This window comes from Caloenas nicobarica, chromosome 16 (assembly GCF_036013445.1).
Source record: "Caloenas nicobarica isolate bCalNic1 chromosome 16, bCalNic1.hap1, whole genome shotgun sequence".
In the NCBI taxonomy this organism is placed as follows: Eukaryota; Metazoa; Chordata; class Aves; order Columbiformes; family Columbidae; genus Caloenas; species Caloenas nicobarica.
This window is the reverse complement of record NC_088260.1, coordinates 6,599,803-6,618,667: the sequence shown is the minus strand read 5'-3', so window position 1 is coordinate 6,618,667 and position 18,865 is coordinate 6,599,803. Positions and strand designations below refer to the sequence as shown.

General features: G+C 61.6%; 2 protein-coding genes across 2 annotated transcripts; one reads left to right on the top strand and one right to left on the bottom strand.

Moving 5' to 3' along the window:
- Positions 1-9,584: 9,584 nt before the first annotated feature.
- On the bottom strand, positions 9,585-10,793 carry CRYBA4 (crystallin beta A4). Its single transcript, XM_065646648.1, has 5 exons — positions 10,755-10,793; positions 10,532-10,650; positions 10,169-10,310; positions 9,893-10,035; positions 9,585-9,732 (listed from the first exon to the last, which is right to left on the bottom strand). Exons 1-5 carry the CDS (start codon positions 10,791-10,793, stop codon positions 9,585-9,587), a joined length of 591 nt encoding a protein of 196 aa, XP_065502720.1.
- A 4,272-nt stretch (positions 10,794-15,065) lies between these two features.
- On the top strand, positions 15,066-18,786 carry CRYBB1 (crystallin beta B1). Its single transcript, XM_065646230.1, has 5 exons — positions 15,066-15,206; positions 16,088-16,206; positions 17,921-18,053; positions 18,185-18,327; positions 18,606-18,786. The coding sequence occupies exons 1-5, from the start codon at positions 15,066-15,068 to the stop codon at positions 18,784-18,786; spliced, it is 717 nt and encodes a 238-aa protein (XP_065502302.1).
- Positions 18,787-18,865: the final 79 nt, after the last annotated feature.

Sequence of the window (18,865 nt, the reverse complement as noted above, 5' to 3'; positions counted from 1 at the left end):
CCCCCGGGGTGAGCACAGCTCTGTTTGCCTCTCAGAGTGAAGGGAGGGAGGGGAAAATGGAAAATTGATTATTTTTTTTTTTAAAAACATTTTTGCAGATCTGGGAGCAGAGGCACCAAACCTGCAGCGCAGCGTAGCTGGGGCTTGGGCAGAGCTTCAAGCACCAGGATGTTTCACAGTTCCTGAGCTACATCCACCCCTAGCGAGCACCCCATGACCCAGCACCCTGCTCACTCCTCCGGGATCCCTCAGCAGGTGGGAAAGCCAGGGTGCTCGAAGCCTTCACAATCCCACTGGCAAAGCCCCTCCCATGGAGTCCCTCCTTGGCTCCCTGCTCTGGTGGCAGAGGCACCCGCGCCCCTCACAGAACTGCCATGTATCCATTTCCCAGCATCGCTTGGCAATTTGATGCAAATGAACAACATTTCTCTTGCTTGTACATATTTCCTGTCAACATGCGTTTGAGAGACTTGCTGTGACACGTCAAAATGCTGCTTACCGGGGGGAAAATAAACATGGTGGTTTGTCTGCCGCCCTCCTGCACCACCGGGAATGGCCGGGCAGGGGCCGGAGCTGGGGCTCCCTCCCCACAGCCGCGATACCTCGCCAGCCTCCCGTGTCCCTGCTCTGTGTGACCATCGTGCCCAGGATGGAGCGATTGCCCTGCCCAAAACGTCTCCTCTGCAGCTGTGTTGTCTCTGGGCACTACCCTGGGCAGGGCACGACATGCTGCCACTCCGCCTGCTCCAGCAGGTCCCTCTGGTGTCCCCCTGCCTGCTCTGGGGAGGGTTTGGGATGAGCCAGACCCCACTGGGCACAGGGCAGGGACACGCCAGACCCCAGCGCTGCCACTCATGCAGCCCTTGCTGCCGACACGGGTTTGGGGTGTCCCTGCTCCCGCACCCTCACCCACCCGCGCTGGGCAGGAGCCGCAGGGCAGCCGGGGTGCGCGCTTGGGGTTTGAGTGCTCTGCAGTACCCAGGCAGCGGTGACACATCTCTGATGGAGCTGCCCAGCGCAGGGGGGGCTGGACCTGTCCCTCTGCACTCGCTGCTGCCGCCGGCTCCCAGCGCAGGGCTCCGGGCAGGGACGCGGACAGGGATGCGGGCAGCGATGCGGGCAGGGCACCGCCGAGTTGCGGGCAGAACCGCAGGCAGGGATGCAGGCAGGGCTTTCTTGGAACGCGAGCTCCACCTGCTGCCGCCCTCCCGGGTCCCGGCGGGTGCCCAGCGCCCCACGGGCGGGGCCGGCAGCACCCCGCACCGGCGCCCCCGCATCCCGTAGACATGGCCCCGCACAGGGGGGGCGCCCCCGCCGCTGCCGGCCCGCGGAACCCCGGAGCCCGTCCCCGCCGCGAGGGTCCCGGGTGTCACTTCGGAGGCTGTCCCCTCCGGCGGCTCCGGCCCCGCACTCCGCACTGCCCGGCCGTGCAGCCTCCGCTGCACGATGTCACTTCCCCGCTCCAGTGCGATCTCCCCGCAGCGCACGGGGAGGTGACACCCCTCTGTCCCCTTCCTGCCTCGGATGAAGTCCTTTCACCGCGCTGGGCACCCAGAGGCTGCGGCATTTCTGTCACCTCCTGCCCCGACACTCCGTCGGGTGGCCCTGACTGCTCAGCGGACTGCTGAGATGGCCGCGGTGATAGCTGCCTGTCCTGGTCCCCACACAATGCCCCACGGTGCATGTGGCAGCTGGGACACCCCGAGACCATCCTCGCCCAGCTCCCCCAGCCCCCACAAAGACACCAGACTGCAGTGTGGTTGCACACTTGCCATGTTGACAGCAGACATTACAGATGGTGACATCCTTGGGCCATGGGGATCCATGGGACTCCCACTCTCACCTACTGAGTCAGCCCCAGGACCCCTTTCCCCAGAGCATCCTTTGCCCACACCAGCACCCACTCCCACCGTGCTGAGCAGGGGATGGCAGGGGATCCCAGCAGAGCACAGGCAGCCCCAGCCAGCTCAGGCTGGCATGTCCTAGGCAGGACGGTGCCTCCCAGGGCCAGTTTCCATCCCTGGACCTCTGCCCACGTCACTGCTGGTGTCACCTGGTCCCCCGCTCACTGTTGCTGCAGCTGGTGAAGGGCAACCTGCCCATCACATCCTGCCTGTGCTGCTGTCTCTCCTCTTCAGACAGCTCTGGGGGCACCAGCAAAGTGGGACGGACAGACAGACAGACAGACTGATTCCTCTCCCAGCTGAGGGAAATGAGGAACAGAGGCAGAGCCCTGAGGTGCTGGGGCAGAGGAAAGGAGCAACCTGGCTGTTTCATGAAGCCTCTCTTACTCCCCCAGCCCCTTTCTGCATGGGGGAGCAGCCATCTGGCAGACACTAGTGGCCTGTCCCAACCCAGAGGTCTGTGGGCAGCTCTTGCTGCCTGTGCAGGGTCACACATGCCCAAATGTGTCCTCTGGGCCATCTGGGTGACTAGTGGTCCCATCACTATCCTCAGTGACCAGCCCGGGGGAAGTGACCCCTGGGTGCAGGGCTGGCTGGAAAGCTGCTCTGGAGCTGAAAGAGGGGTCTGTGGGGGCCTCTCGCAATGGGTGGGCTCTGACAACTCCAGCCTGGTGCTCATGGTGCCCTTGACCTGTGCAACTGCTCTGAACCTGCCCAAGCCATGCCCAGGTCAGCTTGTCCTCCTGCCCCCGTCCCTCTCCCCCCGCCTTTGCTCGACCCTGTGCCCCCAGCGGGTCCTGCCCCCTCCTCGGTCAAACACAAGAGCATCGGCCCAAAACCTGCACTGGTCCCAGCCGTGCAAAAGAAAAGGAGGCACATGGTCAGAGGGTTAAGGTGGAGGTTGGGCGCCCATAGAACTGGGTGGGGAGGGGACCCCTGTGAGACCCCCCACCTGAAGGACCAGGATGTGTTCAGTGCAGAGCAGGGATGCCAAGGGGAGAAGGGCAGCATCACAGGATGAACCCAGACACCCAGGGGAACCTGCGGGCAGGAGAGCTGCTGGAGGGTGAGACTGAAGCCAGCAGGAACATGGGGTTACCTGGGGACGTCCCTGACACAGAGTTAGTGAACACAAGCCGAAACCAAGAGAGAGCAGCCATAGCTGGATGCTGCCCAGATCTGTACAACCCCTGGACAGAGCTGCCCTGACCCTCGGTTGAGCAGCGCCCCAAAGCCACCCCACCGCTGTGTCCCCCCAGCAGCCATGGTCTGGGGTGTCCTTGTGAACCAGCCCCTATCCCAGCCAACAGCACGGGGCCACCGTCCCGTCACGGTGTGCAGGACTTGGTTCTGTGCCGCTGCTCACACAGCACTGCTTCTGGCACGGTCAGCACTTACTGCCGACATTGTCCACCACAGACTGATAGTGTCCACCATGGATCGCTACCCTGCATGCCAGGCCCACACAGACGGCCCCATCCTGGAGCCTTAACCCCAGCAGAGTCCCTGTAGAGGCAGGGGACGTTTATCTGACTGGCAGACGGACAGAAAGCAAAGCACAGGCTGTGTCCCCATCTCAGCCTGCCAGTGCCCCGGCTCATGGCGGGGGCGACCCTGCAAGTACCAGCCCCCTGGTTAGACACAGCCCTGGGTGCCGTGCGGTTAGTCAGGACCACGCTGCCGGCAGCGCCTTCCGCATGCATCAGGGTCACAAGAGAAACTGTGGAGAGACAAAGGGAGTGAAGAGAGTGCAGGAGCACCCGCATGCCAGTGCGGGAGCAGCACGAGGCCATTCCCCATGATGGGTGAACTGGGGCCCCAGGACAGGCATGAGCTCAGGCTCTGCTGAGGCTCATGGCAACAGCGTCGCTCTTTGGCTGAATCTCTCTGCAAACTGGGTTTGCTGGACCTGTGTGGCAAACACCAGTTGTTATTAATGATTTCCACATCTTAGCCTCTTTTCCTCATTTAACCACATGAAATTTCTTGGGAAAGAGAAGGCCAATAGGGAAATTTTCAAAGCAGCCTGATCATCTTCCTTTCCATCGCACTGAATGCGAGGCAGAGATGCTCAGCAGCACTGAAAATGGGGCTGCTGCAGGTTAACAACCAAGAGTCCAGGAGGAGGCCACTGTTCATTTGTCATGGTGAATAGTACCTGAGAGTTAAAGTGCAAGAGTATTTGTTAGTAGCAATAGAGAAACAAGTCAGAAGTGATTAGTACAGGCAGTTAGTAACAGAAGCATGGCACAATCAGTCTGACTTAGAGGACATAGATACTAGAAGAGAAATGAAGAGAGAAGCAGCGACGGTTAGTTTGTTTAATTCAGTTCAGGAATGTGTTAGTAACAGAGATCTACTGGCTTAAAAAGGAACTGAAAAGCTTCTGCTGATAAAACCATTTTAGGCTCCCAGTCAGCAGCAGACTTCACAGGCAGACCTGGGCACGGCGTGCGGGGAGAATCCCCCTCCCCGTGCCAGCAGGGGCTGCCTGCGTGGGCAGGGGCTGGTGCTGCCCAGCCCTGCCTGTGCAGCCTGTCACCAACACAGCAACCCCCGGCATTACCAACGTGCTTACCAGCTTTTCCGTTCCCTTTTAATGCCAGCGCTGGCTGCCACAGTTAGTGCAGGCGAGGCACGGCCGGTTAGTAGGGCATGCACTGGGCCAGTTAGTGGGTTAGTCTGTTTGCCAGGGGCTTTGGCAGCCCTTGGGGTCCTGGCGGGTTAGTGGGTTAATGTGGGAGCACAGCAGCAACATGCAGAGCCCGCCCCGGTCACCCCCCCGCCGGTGGAGCAGCAGCTCACAAGAGCAGGATCGGTTTTTGGGCTTTGCCACTAGATTGAGGTTTGGGAAGATGTCAGTGGACGGTTTAGCCTGTGTAATGTAACCTACTTTCTGAATTAAATGCCCAATGGCTTAGCCCTCCCCAGCAGAAGCTCTTGCAGGAGCAGGCAGGAGAGCAGGGCTGTTGCCGAGGGGTGGCAGGAGCAGTAGCTCTGCACCGTGCCCTGAGAAATGGGGCTGGGAAGGGGCACCCAGGGCACCCACTGTTACTCTGGGTCACGTCCTCCTGCAGCACTAGGTCCCCCTGGCCCCCATGAGGATGCTTCTCCATTTTAGCCTTCAAGGACCTCTAACACCCACCACAAAGCTTGCCATGAGCTGTGTCTGCCCTCAGCCCCCAGCCCGCTGCACAACCAGCCCTCCCGCCTGCTCAGGGGACACAGGAATGGGCTGCTCGGTGGGACAACGGTGACAGCTGCCACTGTCAGCCCCGCATGGCCCCGCAGAAGCCGCGGCACAGGCACCTCGAGAGGAGGATACGCTGCCCCTGTCGCTCCCTGTGCCTCAGGCTGCTCCACAAACCAGGTGATTTCTCAAAGCAGAGCAGAAAGCACTGGGGCTTTCCTGACAGACAGAGGGATCAGCAGGGTCAGTGGGGACAACCAGAGTCCATTCGGTCTCTCGCTGTTATGTCTCCTTGAGGAGCTGGCACAGCTCTGCTCCTGTCCCCTTCCCCTTCTCCCACATGGCATTCAAGGGGGATGGGTCTCATCCTGCCCATTGCGCGTGGGGAGACCCACGCACTGGGTCTGGCTGGGATGGAGCAGCAGGAGGGAAGGGAACTCCAGCACCTTGCAGGAAAACCCTGCACACACGCAGATCCCTGTCCTCAGGTGTCACCGCCGCTGTCTCTTCGGCTGCGTCCCCTACAGCAGCCAGACTTGTGGCTCTGTCCCATGGCAGGCGGCACCAGGATGTTCTGCTGGGGCCGGCCCGACTCTGGCATCTGTGTGCAGGCAGCGATGGTGGGTCCCTGAGCCCTGGCTTCCCTCCAGGCACAGCCGGTCTGGCTGGGCAGGAGCTGGGGCTGGTGGCACTGGGGAGCAGAGATGCTGTGAGACCTTGGGCAGGGTGGCGGCTGCCCCCTCCCCACCACTAGGCACATGTGGGGGACGCATCCTCTTGTGCAGGTAGCCCTGGGGACAATGTGACCCCACGGACCCAGCCAGAGCCCGGGGAGTGCCCAAAGGGGATAGGACTCTGGGGACTAAGGCTGGTTCCTGTCTGCCCAGAGCCCTCCCAGTTTGCGAGGGGTTGGGAGAGCATGGGGCTGGCACCGTCTGCGTCCCCCTCCCTGGGAGTCCTACCTGTGGTCACCGGCTATGCAAGTGCCGTGCAACGTCCCCCTGTCCTGTCTGGCTGCTCCGCCGCGGAGGCCGTGCAGGGGACTGTGTGTGAACAGACCTCAGGTCAGTCATTAGCAGCTGCAAAAGAAAGCAACCAACGCAGCAAGGGAGAGCAATGCCGTGCCGCCGGCCCCGGGCAGAGCCCAGCTGGTGGGGATGCACTGTGCCACTGGGAATCTGGCAGGAAGGCTGCGCAGGGCAGGCAGGAGTGCAGCCCGCGCTGCCTGCATCCCTCCTGCCCTGCATCCCTCCTGCTCTGCCCTCCTCCTGCCCTGCCTGCGTGGAGGAGCCGCAGCGGCAGCAGGTCACAGGGAGCTGGGCTGTGATGGCTCTGCAATTCAGCTGCGGAGCCGCCGCCGCTTCCCACGGTTCAATGTCACCGCAGGCTGCAGGCACTGCCTGCACGACAGTCCCTCTTGCGGGGACAGCACGGCCAGGCGGCATTTGCAAACCAGCTGCCGTGGGGCCAGGCAGCGGGAGCCGTGCTCAGGCTCGGCAGGGAGCAGCGGCAGGCACCCAAAATGCCATCGAGCATCTGGCAAATGGATTCCCTGCCTGGATCCGAGCGGGAGGTGCCTGTTGGGGGCGGCCGGGACGTGTCTGCACGGGGTGGGCGCCACAGGATGGCCTCTCTCGCGCAGCAGTGAAGCACATCCCAGGAGATGGCAGGGAGAAAACCAATTCTGTGTGGGCAGCACTTAAGGAAGAAATGCTCACCTTGTGTATGGTGAGTGGTGATTGTCTGCTGGGAGCTCGAGCTGCCTCTTGCCACATCGGGTTGGTGGCACATACAGTGCCCCAGGGCTGAGCACCTAAGTGCAGCATTTGGGTTAAAAGGAGTCTAAAAACGCCCTCAAACAAAGAGGAGGCTGGAGGGGAGCACAAGTCCTGCCAGCACTGACCGTCACCGGCACAGCCCGAGCGCTGGCGCTGCCGCAGCCGTGCCATCGCTGCCTTTGTCTGCAGCTCGGGGTCGAGGGGTGGTGGTGGTGGAGAAAAGCTCCCTGCAAGCTCTGAAGAGGCTGAAAATCTGATTATTTCTGGGCTCCTCCTGGCTCCCCGGGGCAGGATGTAGTTGCACACACAAAAGGCAGTGAGACAATGAGGGAGAGAAAATGGCTCCCCCAAAAGGAGCCCGGGCGGCATCTGTCAGATTAACCCTTTGCAGGGGAAGGGCTGTGCTGACATGCCCTGGGGGGTGCTGGCCCCAGCCTCTCCACTAACCCCCCACCTGAGATCACCAGGTTTAGGAGAAAATGGTGGTTTCAAGACAAAGAAATAAACGAGCATTTTGGCTACATTTCCTCCCAGGACCACTGAAAATCAGGAAAGAATCCATTTACCTGTCTTGAGCCCTATTCTTGATGAGGTTTCTGAAAAAAAAAAAAACAGCAAACAAGTGGTGCATCGGTTAATATTAATTTTGGTACAGGGGCTGCAGACGGTGCCGGCGGGAGCTCGGCTGCCTGGGTGCTGCTGCCCGGACCGGGCATCGCCCCGCCAGGCTGGGAACACACTGCTGCTCCTGCCCCTGACCGAGGGAGGGGGCCCAGGCTGTCCCCAGCCTGGCACCCTTTGGGGGACGTTGGTGGCTCCTGCATTGCGTGTGGATTCGCGGGGGAGTTATATATAACCAGGGAATAAGGATATATTGCCGGGGGGCATTTTTCTGGGAGACTGAGCGGCCCGAGTCGCAACCCTGCTGGCCCCGCAGCCCCTGGGGAGCGGTTCCCGGGGTGCAGCCGTTTTCGGGGGGGCAGCAGCCACGTCCCGAGGTGCAGCCGTGTCCCGGGGAGGCAGCAGCCGTGTCCCGGGGTGCAGCCGCGTCCCGGGGGAGCCGCAGCTCTCCCTGCTCCGGGCCGGGCAGGGGGCGGCCCCCGGGGCTCCGCCTGACGCCCCTGCTTCCCTAGACCCCCCTGGAGAGGAGCCACATCTCCACCCGGCAAAATAGCAGAGAAGGTAAGCGCGGGTTTACCTGCTGTCCGGGGGAGAGCCGAGCTGGGGACCGCCGGGGACGGCCGGGGACAGCCGGCTCCACTGGCTCCTGCCCGCCGTGCAGCTCCTTTGTGCTGGAGCTTTCCAGAGCGCATCCCTAAGGAAGGACTCGCCGTGCAAACTCCTCCTCCCGCAGCCCCCCCGGGCCCGCCCGGCCCTACCTTCGGCGCAGGAGGATGCTGCAACCCCCATTAAATTTTAATACAGAAAATGCGGACGAGTCGTCATCCCCGCTCCCGCGCCCCACCGCTCTGTGCTGCGACAGACCCCAGAGCATCCGCTGGCCACGGCCCTGCTGCAAAGGCCAGTGTGTCTCCCCCCATGCCACTGGCCTGTCATGGTGACAAGGGCTCCCCGCAACCATTTGGGGTGGCGTGGACACCCCATACACGTGGGGGTGGCAGATGGGATGTAGGGTAGCGGACACGAGGCAGGGGAGGCTGGGTGAAAACACTTGAGGACGTGGCGTCATGCGTGGTGGGGAGGAAGGGACAGCAGAGAGACCAGCCCAGCCTGGGGACATGTTGGTGTCGGTGGTACCAGCACAAGGGGGGACTGGGCACAAACCCACACCCTGGGGGCCGGAGGGCTCAGGCAGCCCCTCTGCTGCACTTGGCAGCTGCTGGGCTCTGGCATTATTGTCCATGTCCCTGCCATGTCCACAGGGACCCACCAGCCCCACCGCCAGCTGCCCACCATGCTGGCTCTGTGCTGGCCCTCACCAAACTGTGGTCCCTCCTCCAGGTCTCACTGCCTGGTGGCTCCAGCTGTGTTTGTCCTAGGGTGGCAGGAGGGTTTTACTCAGCCCATCCCAAAATTTGTTGTTTCTTCTTCTATTCTACATTTTAAATTACAATTTCCTGCAGACAGAAGCCCTTCCTGGGCAGCATTGTCTCCCATGGTGGTCCTTCTGCTGCAAATGTCAGGAATCGGACATTTGCATCACATCAGACCTTTTCTCCAGAGCTCTTACGAAATAAGAAATTTTTCCAGACCAGCCTTTCCCTGTCGGCTTCAGTTAACTGCCACTTTCTTGTGAGCTGGAGAAGGTGGTTTATCAGCAGCCCCTGACAGCTTTTTGCTGCCCCACGTTACCTGCAGCAACAGCCCAGGGCCAGGCAGGAATGAGCAGAACCAGCATGTGGCCACTGCGCTGCTGGGAACAATGCAGAGCCACAAGCCCACGGTGCCACCTTGGCGCCACCTCAGTGCTCCAGGGCCAGCACAGGGTTGGCCTGGCCCTCTGCTCTGCTGAGGGCAGAGGGCTGCCCGCTCTGCCCATCCTTACCTTGCAGAATCCCCACTCTGCCCTCAAGCACGGCATCGCTCCCAGCCACACACCCCCACGGCGCCCCCTCAACTGCCAGCGTGCAGCCTTGGACAACTGAGCCTTTATTGAGCTTTGTCCCCACCGCTGCGCCGGAGAGATGGTGCCCAGGGTGTATGACCAGCAGCACGGTGGCTCTGGTGGCACCACGGCTCCGGCACTGGCAGTCACTGCTGGACCCTGCGGATGGACTGGACCTGCCCCGTCTGCGCGTGAGAGCCCCACTCCCGCACGTGCTTGTACTCTCCTGCATGGCTGTCGCTCTCCAGTAGGTATTGGAAGCCCCGATACCCTGGGTACTGCGAGCAGACCCACCTGCGACAGAGCAGAAAGCAGCGGTGGTGGCTCAGGGCTGGCAGCACCATGAAGCACCCTGGCAGCAGGCAGGGTGCTGGCAGCTGTCAAAGCATCCTCAGCAGTGATGCATGACCCTGGTGGTGGGTGCCAGCAGGATGCAAGCCCCTGCGATACTCACGCGCCAGAGAGGATGAGGAAGGAGCCCACGGCGCTGCTGCCCCAGCCCAGGGCTGGCAGTGAGGGGCAGTCATCGCTCAGCTCCCCCCGCCTGCCCTGGAAGTTCTCCTGCTCAAAGAGCATCAGCCTGCTGCGCCCATGGTCCTGCCGCCGAGAGGGGCATGGTGTCAGCACGGCTGTCCTGCCCGGTCCCCCAGCTGGCGGTGAGCTCCGGGGACCAGCCTAGCGGTGGGTTCTGGGGGCCAGCCCCGCAGCGGGGAGCCTGGGGGGCACTCACGGCACAGGCAATGGGGCGGAAGGAGCACATTCTCTCCACGTGGTAGGCGTTGCTGCCGCTCCACGCTTCCCAGCACGGGTACTCACCGCGCTCCAGCACGAACTGCTGCCCCTGGAAGCCACAGTGCTCGAAGCCTGCCCACCTGCCGGGGGCGAGGGGGGTGAGACCCCCGCAGCACCCACCACCCCGCTTAAACCCCAGGCTGTGCCCACTGCACCCGGCAGGGACGGGGCCATTCTCCAGAGGAGACAGCCCTGTGATTCAGGTGGCAAAAGGCACTGGAGAGCTCCATCCTCCAACTCCCCTCCATCTGTGGGGTGCTGGAGCACCCTGGGGTGTCAGTGCCCCGTGACCCCCACTCACGCCCCACTCTCGATCTTGCAGGAGCGGACGGTGCTGAAGCCGTGCTCTGCAGTGCTGTAGCAGTCAGTGGTGAACTCGTGCTTCTTGCCCTGGAAGAAAGGCTCATCCCACACCACGATCTGGGGAGGATGGAGGGAGTCAGGGGGCTCCATGGGTGCAGAGGCCCCAAGCAGATGTTCACGGGGCTCAGGCTGTGTCACCGGTCCTCTCCTGGCTCCCATACCTTCCAGAGACCGGAGGATCTCCTGCAGCGGTGGGTCATGGTGGCTCTGCCAGGGCACATGGGACCGTTAAAGCCTGCCCCAGGGCTGGTGCATTGCTGGCCTCCATGAGCCTGGCCTGACCCACGGGCCCTGTGCTGGGGGCTTGGCCCTTCCCTGGGACCCCCATGTCCTGGGATGTGGCTTCAGGCCACGTGTTGCATGGGCAGCGCAGGCAGGTGGAGGCAGGAGCCTGCAGCCACCTGCTCTGCTCTGCGGGACTCGCTCCAACCTCTGTCTGGACAAAACCACCCTCGGGAGCTTGTGCATGTTCTTTGGCTGGCGGCGTGGGAGGCAGTGATGGGGCAGCCAGAGCAGGTGCAGAGCACGGGCCGGGGCTCTGCCAGCCCAGCCGGGGCTGCTGTACGAGCAGATGTCTGACAGGGCAGTCACGGCCGCGGCAGCTCATCTGGCAGCACAGCCCAGCCCAGCACAGCATAGCAGCAGGGTGAGCATGCTGCCTGCCCATGCACGGGGCTGCCTGTGCCCGGGGACACTCCTCCTCCCACAGGCAGTCCTGTGCCGGTCCCCAGGCACGCTCACCGCATGCGGGTAGGGCCAATGCTGAGCCAGGAGTGCTGCAGAGGTGGCCACATGCCCACGCTGAGCAGCAGCACCCTGCCTCACAGCCCCCGGCCATGCCATGCCAGCAGCCTCAGATCCTCCTCCACACGTCCCCGCGGCAACTCTGCCCCTAGGATCCAGCTGTGCGGGACAGGGGCAGCTGCCATCAGGCTCCTGTGCTTACCTGGGGTGAGGTGCTGGCACCCGCAGAGGTGACATGTCCGGCAGCCCTCCAGCTGGGTTTTTATAGCCTCCAGATAGAGACAGAGCCCAGGAGAGCATTACTGAAACCCCTAACTCAGCACATGGCGGGGAGGAGGGACCGGGCAGAACAAAGGCGACACTGCAGAGAAGCTGATGAGCCGGGACACGGCTCCCGCTCCCCCGGCCCACCGGGGGCGGGCTCTGACCCCCGGCCCCGCAGCTGGGGTATCGCCCCCAGGGTCCCAATCAATGCTCCTGCCGCCCATCCTGCCCCGGTGTGCAGCTGACCTGGCACCGTGTCTCCAGCACCAGCAGCTCCTCCTGCCTGCAGGCAGCACTGCCTGCCCTGCACCTCGCCTGGGGCCGTGGGGAGGTTTTCTCACCTGCTTTTCTAGGAAGTAGGAGGAAAGATGCATCTCTGCTTGTGGCAGCGCTTGCTCTCCCTGCTAGGGCAGAGGAGCTCTCCCTGAAAGCCAGGGCAGCTGTTCTGCAGGTTGAGCACACAGCAACCATGGAGCATCAGAACCAGCAGGGACCAGAGGCACAGGAAAGCAAGGGGTCTACAAAGGCATTAGAGGGACTGAAGATGCAGGTCAGGACTTCAGGAGTGTGGCAGCAGTCTCCTGCCCCTGTGCACAGGGACCTGGAAAGAGCCCTCTGCATCCACAATTTGGGTACCTAATACCTTCAAGCTCTGCTCACGGTGACCCCTCTACAAATTGTCCTGGGGTTGTGCTGCAAGCACACAGGCCACAAAGCGCCAAACACTTGGCAGAGACACCTGCACAACCTGCCCCTTGGAACGGGGAGCAGTGGGGCAGCAGCCAAAGGACGCTGTTGGGCTGGGGGAACACCTGCGTTCCCAGGTAGTGCTGTGTTCTGGGACAGCGTTTGCCAGGAAACCACGGGTTGCTGAGCTGGAGCATCCTCCTCCCTGCAGCCACAGCCCCAGTAGCTGTGGGCACCATGGGGGCCAAGCTGGGTCAACTCTGGCCATCTGCACCGGGGGCATGTTGACAGCTCTTTGCTGTGTTTGAGCTGTGCGCTTCACATGTCCCTCCATGCTGGGGTGGGACGGTGCGGCCAGCAGCAGGGCTGCTCAATGGAGAGGGCAGAGATTTTGTGTCTGGGGGCTCAGGAGCCGCCAAGGACAGATCCCTGCTGTCAGCCTCTCTGCAGCACCATCTCAGGGAAAATCCCTGGGCTGCCAAGTCCTCAGAGTAATGGCCAAAGCAGCGCAGAGCAGCTGTCAGGAGCAGAGTCCACCCAAGCAGTTTTCCAGTGCCCAAGTCCAAAGGAGCTGGGAGGGAAAGCAGAGACAGGAGCAGGGCAGCATGTGCTGGGGGTGGGTGAGACCTGCTGATTAATGCCATGGGCAAGGCAGAGCCGTTAAAAACCCACCCTGCTTCCAAGCAGAAAAGAATGCAGCTTAAAATAGACATCTGTCTAACAAACTTGAAAATGAGTGCAAATTGAAAGCCATGAACCACAAAAAGCTACCCAGCGCCAAGGTGGGAGACCAGAGTGCCCAGGGGAAGGGCAGCAGCCCACACAACTGGCCAAGCCCACAGGCACGGTACAGCCCCCTGTAAAACTGCAGGAGAAGGAGGAGGGATCAATAAATGCTTTTTGTTCAGGCTTTCGGCCAATAGCCCAGAGGGTGCAGCTGGATCCCACCACTGCTGGTTAACACTTCACACCTGAGGGGAATGGAAGATGATGGCAAAAATGAGTTTTCTGAGTGCATAGCCTTGGATGATTTGCTGCTGCCAGTGGCGAGGAGCCAGCCCAGGAGTGCTGGTGCTGGATGCTGCGGGAGGCTGGGAGGACTGGAAAGGGCTGGGAGGAAACAAGTGTGTGGGTATTTACACAATGGGCAGGATCACAGCAGGCAAATATGGAGAGCAGCTCATCAGAGGCTTGGAGGGAGTCAGGAGAAGAGAACATCCAGTGCCTCCTAGTGTGCAGAGCGGCCGTGGGGTGCAGGAGATGCAGCACCCCCGGCTGAGCCATTGCGGGGGCCGGTAGGCAGTGTGTCCCCACCAGCCACCCTGTGTCCCCCTGCCTTCTGTCAGCGAGGGACAGCACTGGTGGACTGAAACCCCGTGTGGGATTTGGTGATGGAGAAGGTAGGGATGGTATAGAATGAGCATAGCACAGATTAAAAGGGCTAAAAATGAGCTAATGGCCATGCCAGTGCATGCAGTGAGCAGGGACATCCACAGAGAGCAGCATTTTCAGGAACTGAGATATTTTGGACAGTGTCAGCTTTGATGACACATCATTTGGAAACAAAACCCCAACCCTTCAAAGCATTTCAAAACACTTAAGTCTTGCACCCTGGCATCTTCAGGGCAGCGTGCTCAGGTGTTTGCAGGTATGGAGCAATGTTTAAAGTGAGAGATTTAGTGTTTAGATGGGAGAAATGAGCACAGGGCAGCACTGGGGCCAGGCAGGATGCAGCCATGGGGCTGGTGCAGCCTCGGCGCTGCGGTGGGGCTGGTGCTGCAGCCAGTGCGGGTGCCGGGGGTGGGCAGGGCAGGCCAGCATGTCGGCACCAGCCGTGCAAGGGCTATATATGCCCTGTTGAGATGGCCGCACGTGGGGCCGCGGGTGTTGCTGCACGCTGCAAAGTGGCACGGTCAGGTCTTCTGTTGTGCCACAGGCACAAAGGAAAGTGCTGGGTTCAGCGGCTGGGCACGGGGCCGGGGAGAGGCTTCCAGCTCGCCCAGAGCTTTGCAGGATGTGATGACTGGGCGGCCACGCAGACACTGATGAGCTGGCAGTTCCTTTGTGCGCCCGGCCGGGGGTCTGCCTTTGCCAGGCTATAAAGTGGGGGCCTCACTGCGCCCCGAAACACAAGCCCGCTCACTCCAACAAGAAGCAGCAGCTGCCCAGGTAAGAGGACAAAGTCCCCGGGCACTGGGCTGCAGCCGGGCCCGAGGTGGGGAGAGGGAATGCAGGGTCTCAGCCATGGCCACCGCTGTGGTCACCGTGTCTGGGGGCACCACGGTGCTCAGCATCCCACCAGCAGCCACTGGTGACACCTGCCTGCGGGGCCACCAGCAAGGTGCCTGCTGGAGGGCACATGCAAACCAGGGCTGTCCCGGTTTCTAGCCAGGCTCCCGGGCACATCCCTTGCAGGACAGCACCAGCACCCGTGCAGCATCAGACTCCAGGCTGGCTGGGCACGGAGGCACGGGGCTGTCCTGAGCACTCCAGCAGTGGTGGGACCATGCTCAGGGCTCTCCTGATCAGAGAGGGAGCATGTGGAGACCCGGGAGCTCCTGCATCCTCCCGGGGAAGGCAGGAGCCCTGCCTGTACCTGCCTGGAGAACCTTTCCACAGCTTCTCTCCTGGCCCCAGCTGCCCATCCCAGTGCAACTATCCCCGGTGCAGGGTGAGGGCTGGGGTGGGTGGTGGGTGCCCATGTCCATGCCTCCCCTCTAACCTGCTGCTGCCATCTCTGCCTGGTGCCCTGTCCCAGACTTGAGCCCAACACCACAATGTCTGAGACCACAAAACCCGCTGCTCCCGGCCAGGCTGCGGAGGAGAAGGAGAAGGCGGCCCCAGCAGCAGCCCCATCCCTCGACCCTGCTCCCATCGCAAACAGCAAGGGTGAGGAACCCTATGCAGAAGCCTTCAGGGTAAGTGCTGCTGCTCCCCACGGGCAGAGACATGGTTGGGGGGTGAGGGACAGCAGCAGCATCTTTGGGGCAGTTGGCAGGAGGCATTTGCAGGTGTCCCAGGGGGAAGGACCCTCTGAGAGCAGGAGGGGAGTGCAGATGATGCCATGCCTCCCCGCTGTGTCCCTCCTGGGCAGCAGCTCTGCAGCTGCAGGATTCGGAGGGGCCCCTGCGGGGCTGCTGCAGGAGGGAAGGATGCTCTGATGCCCCCTGGCCGGGACGGCTTATTGGGGACTGCAGGCTCTGCTGCTCTCTCCTGGGTCGTGGTGTCGGGTGCTGCCACCCGCTTCTTCCAGTCGCTCTCCACAGGTGGGGACCCTGTAGTGCTGGGGGGGTGGAGGAGGAGTCTGTGGGTGACAGGGCCACCCAAGGCAGCATGCCACCAAGGTGCTGCACCAGGGCTGGGGACAAGGAGTGAGCGATGTGAGGAATCCAGAGACACTTCTGCATGTGCCAGGCACCCAAGGCCATGGTGTGGATGCAGCTCCTGGAACAGCAGCTCCTTCCCAGCCCAGCTGGGGCCCTGTGTGGGAACCGGCACAGGGAGATGTGGCTTTGCAGCAGCAGAACTGGGGGCAGGATGAGGCCATTGGAGAGCAGGGATGGCTGTCGGGGGGAACCCTCCTGTGCTCAGTCCATGTCGGGATGGGGCTGCTCCTGCACAGAGCCCAGCTCTGTTTGCCCGGGCACCAGACCTGAAAAGCTGCAGGAAGCCTTGGAGAACCGAAGGGGATGTGTGGGGCGGTGGGTTCCTGTGTGCAGGGTCTGTGCAGGGACATGCAGCACTGTTGTGCCCTTCCAGAGCGTGCCTGTCCCCATCCCACCTTTCCCTCTGCCCCCAGATCATTGTCTTCGAGCAGGAGAACTTCCAAGGCAGGCAGATGGAGTTCACCACCGAGTGCCCAAACCTGGCGGACCGCGGCTTCGACCGGGTGCGCAGTGTCATTGTCACCTCTGGACCGTAAGTGACCCCAGTGACAGCAGGGACTGTGTCCCGGGGAGGTGGGGACGTGGTCCTTAGGAGCAGCCCTGGGCACACTGTGATGTGCAGGGACATTTCCCTGCAGCATGGGCAGAGAGAAGAGCAGGGCGAGCGCAGGAGCAGAGCTGGGGACCCTGGGTCTCCTTCGAGGAGGGCAGGGTGGCCCTGGGTGGCAGGGAGGCTGCTGGGGCCACTTGTACAGCAAAGGGCACTGGGGGCAGAGTCAAACATGGAGGGAAGGTGACCATCAGATCTGCCACCTGAACCTGCCTGTGGCATGCAAGAGACCTGCAGATTTTAGAGACACTACGTGAAAGGAGGTGGGTGCCTTGGACCAGGTTGGTGGCCAGGGACACGGTGGGATGAGACTGGAGTGAGCAGGGGAGGGCAGGCAGCCCTGCACTCCTGCCTGCACTGGGCAGCTGAGCAGCCATAAAGGGGCTGCAGACGTCCAAAAGCCATGGGAAGAGTTGACACAGGCAGAGACAAAACTGATTGCCAAACTAGATAACGAACAGGCAGATGATGTTTGTGTTGAAAGCGCATCTCACCGCAGTCATGCCTGGCTGGACACGCCGTGCTCAGGACGAGACAGCCAGGGGGGGCTGGCAGTGCTGCGGGGAGGATGCACAGGACACGGCTTGCCATGACAGCAGCCCCGAGGGACTGGACAAGGTGACCTGTGGTCACCTTGAATGACACCATGTAGCACTGATGACAACATTTTAATTAGGAATGCACAGTATCCAACTTTTATTGAAATGAAAGGGGGATGGAACAGCCCTCAAGGAGATCAGACGTGACACGGGGAAGCTACACTAGATACAGAAAGGGTGAAACTTGGAGAACAGAGTCCTTACCTGCCACCGGGGTCCTCAGAGTCTTCTTGAGAGTCATTGGTGAGACTCTGTGCCCAAAAATTTACTTAGAGAAAGGCAACAGCAAAATCAACCAATCTGAGCCTTAGAAGTCAGTGTAAGGTTGTACTGCCTGTGGTGCTCAAACACATCTCCTGCCATTAGGAAAATATCTGTTGGCATCTGCAGAAATAGTTTTGCAGGGAAACATGAAGCAGTAAATGCAGGGCTGTTCCAGTGCCGAGGGCTTTTGGAGCGCCAAGCCCATGACATTCACAGCACAGCAGCACCTCGTGGCATTGCTAAAGAGGTGACATTGCAGCCGAACAAGCCCTGAGGGCCCGCACCCTGGGAACGGGCTGAATGCCAGAGCTGGCTGCAGCTGGCACAGTGAAGCGTGCAAGCGTGCCAGCATCAGCGAGCCCTGGCCCGGGCTTGGTGGTGCAAGAGGGACAACAGGCAAAGTCCTGAGATAATGCAAGGACGAGGCTCCAGTGTGCAGTGTGTGGGGCTTACCAGCTGCCTGGGGGTCCCCGGCTCCTCAGGACAAGGAAGGGGAGCACTGGGAACACACTGGTGTGTGCTGCCGGCCTTAGACACACGCACCAGCGAGCACTGAGCTTAGAGCCTGACGGGTCCGTGCTCTGCTGCAACTGCTGGCTCTGCACATGCCACAGTGCCCAGGCTGGGGGAAAGGTGGGAGCGGGATGGCGGGGCCAGTCCTGACACCCGCAGCCTTTATGGGTGCTGGGAGCCCAGCTCCGGCACCCCGCAGGCTGGCTGAGCGGGAGAGGAGCTGGGTGGCATCTGACCTGCTGTCCTGTCCCTCTCCCCAGCTGGGTGGCCTATGAGCAGGCTAACATGCGTGGGGAGATGTTCATCCTGGACAAAGGCGAGTACCCTCGCTGGGACACCTGGTCCAGCAGCTACCGGAGCGACTGCTTCATGTCCATGCGTCCCATCAAAATGGTGAGTGGTCCAGCAGCAGAAAGCCCCCAGCAGGGTCTGGCCAGGGCCAGATCCTGCTGCTCAATGCCTCGCTGCAGCAAGCTCCAGGGCTTTGGCCACACGACCCAGCACCTTCCCCCTGTCATCCCCAGGAGGCTGAGGACCACAAGATCTCCCTGTATGAGTCTGCTGACTTCAAGGGCAACAAGATGGAAATCCAAGAGGACGACGTGCCCAGCCTCTGGGCTTACGGCTTCTGTGACCGTGTGGGCAGCGTGCAGGTGCCCAGTGGAACGTAAGCCAGGTCACAGTGGCAGCTGCCTCCTGTCAGGCTCCCCGTCCCCCCCTACACCCTGGCTCGCTGCCTGCTGATCCTGACCCCACACGGGGCTCTTGAGCAGCCAGAAAGTGCCGCACGGCTGGTTTTGGGGCTCTAACCCATCACCCGGGGGGTCGCACCCAGTGCATGGGAGGCAGGGGGGCTCTGTCAGCTTCCCAAGAGTGTGACAGCCATGTCACTGCTGCCTGTCGCTACCGACGCCGCTCAGGTGCCCTCTGTTTGCTTTCCCGCAGCTGGGTTGGGTATCAGTACCCTGGCTACAGAGGCTACCAGTACCTCTTTGAGACCGGAGACTTCCGACACTGGAACGAGTGGTCTGCTTTCCAGCCCCAGATCCAGTCCATCCGCCGCATCCGGGACATGCAGTGGGACCAGAAGGGCACCTTCGTCACCCCCGATGTGCCCTCCGACTGAGCGTGCCACCTGCTAGCGCCGAGTCCCGGCCCCGTGGGGCACCCCCGCCTTCCCTGCTCAGCACTTTCCTTGTACATTG